The 6,430-nt window shown below is 44.7% G+C and overlaps 4 protein-coding genes across 4 annotated transcripts; all 4 read left to right on the plus strand.

Moving 5' to 3' along the window:
* Window positions 1–448: 448 nt before the first annotated feature.
* On the plus strand, window positions 449–1,606 carry MYCFIDRAFT_37626 (uncharacterized protein; the record flags this gene model as incomplete). Its single annotated transcript, XM_007931498.1, has 2 exons — window positions 449–1,017; window positions 1,075–1,606. 2 exons carry the CDS (start codon window positions 449–451, stop codon window positions 1,604–1,606), a joined length of 1,101 nt encoding a protein of 366 aa, XP_007929689.1.
* Window positions 1,607–2,958: 1,352 nt separating this feature from the next.
* On the plus strand, window positions 2,959–4,729 carry MYCFIDRAFT_190535 (uncharacterized protein; the record flags this gene model as incomplete). The annotated part of the gene is made up of 6 exons (XM_007932204.1): window positions 2,959–2,997; window positions 3,056–3,397; window positions 3,457–3,846; window positions 3,915–4,229; window positions 4,283–4,461; window positions 4,516–4,729. 6 exons carry the CDS (start codon window positions 2,959–2,961, stop codon window positions 4,727–4,729), a joined length of 1,479 nt encoding a protein of 492 aa, XP_007930395.1.
* Window positions 4,730–4,775: 46 nt separating this feature from the next.
* Window positions 4,776–5,503, plus strand: MYCFIDRAFT_178317 (uncharacterized protein; the record flags this gene model as incomplete). The annotated part of the gene is made up of 8 exons (XM_007932205.1): window positions 4,776–4,794; window positions 4,825–4,874; window positions 4,918–4,929; window positions 4,963–5,104; window positions 5,135–5,197; window positions 5,233–5,364; window positions 5,393–5,437; window positions 5,478–5,503. 8 exons carry the CDS (start codon window positions 4,776–4,778, stop codon window positions 5,501–5,503), a joined length of 489 nt encoding a protein of 162 aa, XP_007930396.1.
* A 100-nt stretch (window positions 5,504–5,603) lies between these two features.
* On the plus strand, window positions 5,604–5,942 carry MYCFIDRAFT_178318 (uncharacterized protein; the record flags this gene model as incomplete). Its single annotated transcript, XM_007932206.1, has 4 exons — window positions 5,604–5,685; window positions 5,714–5,744; window positions 5,791–5,815; window positions 5,871–5,942. 4 exons carry the CDS (start codon window positions 5,604–5,606, stop codon window positions 5,940–5,942), a joined length of 210 nt encoding a protein of 69 aa, XP_007930397.1.
* Window positions 5,943–6,430: the final 488 nt, after the last annotated feature.

The following is a 6,430-nucleotide window of genomic DNA, read 5'->3' on the forward strand; positions in this document are numbered from 1 at the left end:
TAGCCTCTAGTATATAGACTGCTAATTTCTAATATATATAATATTTTTTTAGTATTTTTAAACTTAAAGCAAGTACTTATAAAAGCTTATAACTAAACTTTAAACTAACTACTAAGGAGTAGAACTTAATAATAGTTATAGATTTTAATAAAGTTAGTACTAGTATAGGTATAGACCTAGTACTATTTGTAATACAGTAATCTAATAGCAATTCTATATATTATATGCTAGCTAGACTTGGAAATCTAAAATTTTCGAAATTCGAAACTTCTCGATAAGATTTATAATAGACATTGCAAGCTGCTAGACTTGGAACGCTTCCTAGGTAATCTTAAGGGGAGGGCGCAAGCAATGTGCCCCTACCGTGCCCTTCACGCTATAGAATAGAGGCCGGTGCTTCTCCTGCTCTCCTGAATGTCAACATCCTCTCTCGCGATTCGTCTTAGCCATGTCAACAGCGCTGCCTTCGAAGCAAACCATCATCGTTCAAAGGAAGACTCCAGGACTGCCCAAAGGGCGATTGCCTCTAGCAGTGGCACATGGGAGAGCGGTGCCTGAGCTCCGATCGGATCATGATGTGCTCGTTCAAGTCTTAGCCGTGGGACTGAATCCAGTCGACGCCAAGATGGTCTCGCACTTCTTCATGGAGGACACGCCAGCCGGGTGCGATTTCTTTGGAGTAGTGGTGTTGGCAGGATCTGCTTCCACTGTCCGGGTCGGCTCGCGTGTTATTGCTGGCGAGCTCCCCTATCGACAGAACAATCAACTTCACGGTGGTTTTTCTCAGTACGCAATCGCCGATGCCAGACATACCATTCTGGTACCTGATCACTGGAGTGACACTCTAGCCGCAGGTCTTGGCAACCTATCGTGGGCAACGGTAGGGCTGGCAATGTCGAAACCCGATGCGCTTGCTCTTACGGGTAAGCCTTCAGCGCCGTCTGAAAAGGCCATTCTCGTCTTGGTGTACGGCGGTGGGACTGCAACAGGCTGTATAGCTATCCAAATGCTGAAGCGGTTTGTTCACTCTAGGCTTCCTTTGAAGGATGGCCATGACTGACTAGCTTTCCGCAGGTCGGGCTACGATCCTATTGCAGTGTGTTCCGACAGATCTGCCCCACGTGCTATGAGCTACGGTGCAATCGGCACAGCCTCGTACACGTCGCCTAATTGCGTCGAAGAAGTGCGAAAGATTGCACAAGGCAGGCCGATCAAACATGCTTTAGACTGCATTACGCAGCCAGATTCGGTTGAGATATGCTTCAATGTGCTGGCAAGGCTTGGAGCTCGATACGCGTGTCTTGAGGACTGCCCCGAGGCATGGCGGCCTCGTCGGTCAGTCAAGGTCAATATTATCATGGGTTACGAGCAGCTCGGGTACGATGTTGAACTTGGCGACTCTGTGTACACACGAAAGAGTAACCCTGAATCTGTGCAGCTCTGTAGAATGTGGGCTGCAGAAATTCAAGAGATGGTCAATCGGGATTTGATCCAGCCTTTGCCTATCAAAGAGGTGGAAGGTCAATTTGAGGGCATTGTGCGAGGTCTAGAAGAAATCTCGAAGGGCAAAATTGCGGGAACCAAACTCGTAGTGAGATTAGTTTAATTGAATCCTAATCGGTAATTAATAACCAACTACGAGGCCTTTGGTGTAACTATTAATTACTATTAAACTTTTATAGTAGTATTATTTTGTAGGTAGCGATAGAAATTCAAAATTTTTATTAAAAATATTACTTAATTAATAAAAAACCTTATAAATGTTAGTTTGTATATATAAAAGTTTTAGTAAAAAGAATAAAATCTAATATTGTTTAAGACTAGCATTTAAACTTATTTCATTAGTTTTAAGTAGAGGAAAATTAGATATTAATAGTAGTTTTACTACTTTGCTTTAGGTTATTATATATAGACTTTATCTATACTAATACAAATAAAATATTACTAGTAACAAATATTACATTTTAGGTATTATAGTAGCTAGGAATCTTAAAACTTAGTTTATTACTAGCAATTGATTTTTTAAAAAAAAGTTTAGTTTAATAAATATTAAATAGTACTATAGAGTATCTAGAAAGCTATCGAACGGTATTTTACTAGTATACTAAGTATCTATATACTCTTTTAAAATTTCTATATTATAGTGCGAGCCTTAGAGCCCTACGACTACTATTCTATCTAATAGGAGAAGTAGACTCTTATACCTATATTAAGTTATAATCTACTACTTAGGCGGCGGACGCTATCGTTTAGTTCTTAAAAAAGGATATATATACTTAGGGTAGCATCTATTTAACCTTCCTCTTATTATAAAAAGCGATGCCGCTCCTAACCCTAATTTAGAAGTAGCTTGTGTAACTTTATTATATAATACTCCTCCTACTTCTTTGCTTTAGAGAAGTAAAGAAGTCCTCTCGACTTAGGTATCCTTATCCCGCTACTAGCGTAGTATACTCCTACTCGCGGTATAATAGAAGTGCCGGCAGCCTTTCCTAAATAGGCTTAGTTCTCTTTTAGCTTTTACGCCGTAACTACTACGCTATATCGCCGTCGGCGATCCCTCGGAAGCGCAAAGCCGGGCTTATAACTGTTGTAAAAAGCGACGCCGCTCCTAACCCTAAGTTAGAAGTAGCTTATATAACTTTGTCGTACAACACCTCTACCTTGACCACTTCCCCGAGCCCCAGCTGGCAGTCCTGCGCAGGCTCTGCTGCGTCCAACAAAGCTAGCTATGCTGAGACTCGTGCATGATCATTGCAGGAGCGGCGCGTCGGCCTTGCACTCACCTGAGAGACGTATTCCCCATCAAAGCCTCTGATGCATCCTCAACGAAGGAAGCATCTTGCTAGTTTCGTTACGTTTGCTTTGTCACAACGCCGTCAAAGGTCGAACTAAACCATCCTGTACCCCTTCAACACAATTGAAACCTCCTCACATACTATGGATCGATTGCCAGCGATGTCCTGGTCATCACTGCTTGGGACCAGCGTCCTTCTGGTACGCGAAGCTTCACTTTTCGAAACCGTCAAATTTGCATACTGATGTGAAAGCACAGGCAGTTATCTACTACTTGATCATACTGCCCATCTATAACATTTACTTCCATCCTCTTCGGAAGTATCCCGGTCCAAAGCTGTTCGTAGCATCCAGTCTGCCGTGGGGCTTCTGGTATCGTAGTGGTTTCTGGCACGAAAAGATCGAGGAGCTCCACAAACAGTACGGACACATCGTGCGTGTCGCTCCGGACGAACTTTCCTTTGACATTCCCGAGGCGTGGGATGAGATATACTGCCGTCAAGATACCAAGATTGAGAATCGACGACCGGAGTTTTTCATCTCTTCCAAGTTGCACTACATCATCTCGGCAAAAGATTCCGACCAGAGGAGAATGAAGAACGTCCTTGCCCCTGGCTTCTCGCATGCTGCTTTGACAGAACAGGAGCCGATTATTCGCAGAAACATGGACTTGTTCATCGACCAGATTCGACAGGAATCGGTGTAGCGAAGAAGCCCATCAATCTCATGCGTTGGGTGAACTACCTTACCTTCGACATCATTGGGGAACTTCTATTTGGCAAGACCTTTGGGTGCGTGGCAGGCAATGAAAGGTTTCGAGCATGGCAGGATCTCCTCATCACCAACTTGCAGCTCCTGCACACTATATGCGTCTCTAAACGGATTTGGATATTCTGGCTGGCGATGCCATGGAGAGACGTATACACCTTGCTTACGCAGTTTACGCACTTTGACAAGCTCATCGGAAACATCGTGAATGAGAGGCTTGCAGGGAAAGCACCTGACCGGACTGACCTCTTCGAGCTGATGAAGCAAGGGAGGGGTGGCAATGTGAGTCTCATGGATCTGTTGGTGTATCACCAAGCGAAAGCGTCTCGCTGATCAGCATTGTGTCCAAGTGCATGACGCAAGAAGAGATCCTCGCAAATTCGAATTTGCTTACTTTTGCGGGTTCCGAGAGCTCAGCCAATTCTACAGTATCGCTTTTGTACCGCATTTCATCGGATGCAACGCTGAAGGCCAGATTGCTGCGAGAGCTGCGAGCGAATTTCAAGAGCGAAGATGAGATGACCAGCACTAAGGCAATGACATTGCCCTTCCTCAGGGCTGTTATCGAAGAAGGACTGCGCCTGCATCCTGTCACCCCAAATGCTCTATGGCGAATAACACCAAAACAAGGCAACAAGATTTTCGATGACTGGATTCCTGGAAATGTATGTGGTTGATGGACTGCACTTGTGCGAAGTTACTGACACTACTATTGTAGACCGTGCTCAGTATTCATCACCGAGCGATGTATCGAAGTGAACACAACTTCAAGAGAGCTCAGGAATTCATTCCCGAGCGTTGGATGCCCAATTCGGACATCTATTCTGAATTTGCAAGTGATCGAAGGGACGCTTTTCACCCGTTCTCTTGCGGCCCCAGAATGTGTCCAGCCAGAAAGTGAGTTCCTGCAGCATCTACACCACATGAGTTGTCATCTGACGTAGTGAGAAGCTTGGGATACGCTGAAATCAGCATCATTCTGGCACGAATACTTTGGAACTTCGAGATCGTTGTCGCCGAGGAGAGTAGGCATTGGCGTGAGAACCTCAAGGGCTGGGTGCTGTGGGAGAAGCGTCCTTTCTGGCTCTACCTGATTCCACGTGAGGAATACGAGGGCAATGAGGCCAAAATTGCCGAACCAGGAAATGATCACGGCACCTCATAGAGAGCATTGACGTCGTTGTGTCGTTCGATCAAGGTACTTGACATCTATGCAAGAAGTTGGGGTCAGTGACATCCCTCTTCTTGGGAGTATCTGAGACATTTTTGGCGGTGTAGAGTTTAGTAAAACCCAAGGAAGAATGACCCTAGTGATGTTTTTGTTCTTTTATGTCCCGGGACCTTCATGTGAAGAGACATGCAAAGGTGTCGGCAAAACCAGCTGTTTCGCAATTCTAGATCTCCTTATGTTGTTGCAACTGCACCGGTAGCCCTCCGTCCGATGGTATAACTCATCTACAAGGCCCAGTACCTTTCTCGGCACCCTTGAGCTGGGGATATGTCGCTATTCTAGAAGAGGTATATCTGGAGAATATTTCAGGTTTCTATAGTTCTACACCGCCTGCATGAGCATTTCTTCCTTCATTCACCTACTCGGCGCCGCAATCGCTGTACCCGCCCTCCCTGCCCATTGGTTTTGTATATAGTTTGTAGAGCGCATATATGCAGCGACTGGGCCCAGGCTCGCTTTACATACTGTAACAGTGAAGCAGCCTGGATTCCCCACTCGTTGTTTACTCACTGTTATAGTATGTAAAGCGAGCCTGGAGGAGGAAATATGGAAGCTAATTGATACGAACTGTCAATCGGACAAGCTCGGTCATGCGAGGTTGGCCGTTTCAAGTAGTAGGAGCGAGATATGTGCCCCCACGACGTGACAAACAATACAGACTTCTGTCTATCGATCTGCACAGGGTCTGACAGTAGTGAAAGGTTGTAAACAGACGAGCTTGCTACACCCCAACTAACCGATCGCCTAAAGTAACCGATCGAGTAGCAGATTGCGAGTCGTTACAAGCATTCGACAGGCCGACTAACCAATGACACTACTCCATTCTGGTAACTCAGGCGCAAGACAGACTCGGAAAGCTAGAAAAGCGGACTCCGAAATCTTGTCAGAGGGTGTAGTTGCAAGTCGCTAACTTCTAAGGTAGAAAAGCCAACTGCTACCTGTCTACCGCGTGACCGTCCGGATCTAGCCCTCGCGGCCGGAAGATGGCTGCTAAGTCTCTCGATGGAATACTGTTTCACCGTGGCGCGATAGACAGCTATTGTAGCCGGAATAGGTATAGTTGTTGTGCTTACAGGTTGTCAACTGCATACTAGGGCTTATGTGGCTCGAAGAGCCACACGAGAAGCCTGAGGCGACGAGTAGCTAAAGTCTTATCTAGACGCCTATAGTAGGCCTAATCTAAAACGCGTATAGTAAGTTATATCTAAAACGCTAATACTAAAAAGTAATATTAATCCGGAACGCGTTATAGATATTAGAAAGCACTATTTAGAAACGCTTACAGCGAGCACTATTAGGAACGCTTGTGGCAAGATAGTCTTAAATATCTATAGTAACTACTTCCGGAATATGCCTATAGTAATTACTATCCGGAATACCTATAGCGAGTACTATTCGAAATATCTATAGTAAGTAGTTCTTTCCGAGTTAGAACGCTTATAGTAAGTACTACCTATAAGGCGTATAGTAAGTACTACCTATAAGGCGGATACTAAGTCTAATCTAAAACCCCTATAGTAATTTTAATCTAAAACACTTATAGGGATTCTTATTTAGAACGCTTATAATACTAAGTACTATTCGGAACGCGTATAGTAAGTCTAATCCGGAGCGCTAATAGTTAGTACTACTATC

Source organism: Pseudocercospora fijiensis, assembly GCF_000340215.1.
Source record: "Pseudocercospora fijiensis CIRAD86 unplaced genomic scaffold MYCFIscaffold_8, whole genome shotgun sequence".
Lineage (NCBI taxonomy): Eukaryota > Fungi > Ascomycota > Dothideomycetes > Mycosphaerellales > Mycosphaerellaceae > Pseudocercospora > Pseudocercospora fijiensis.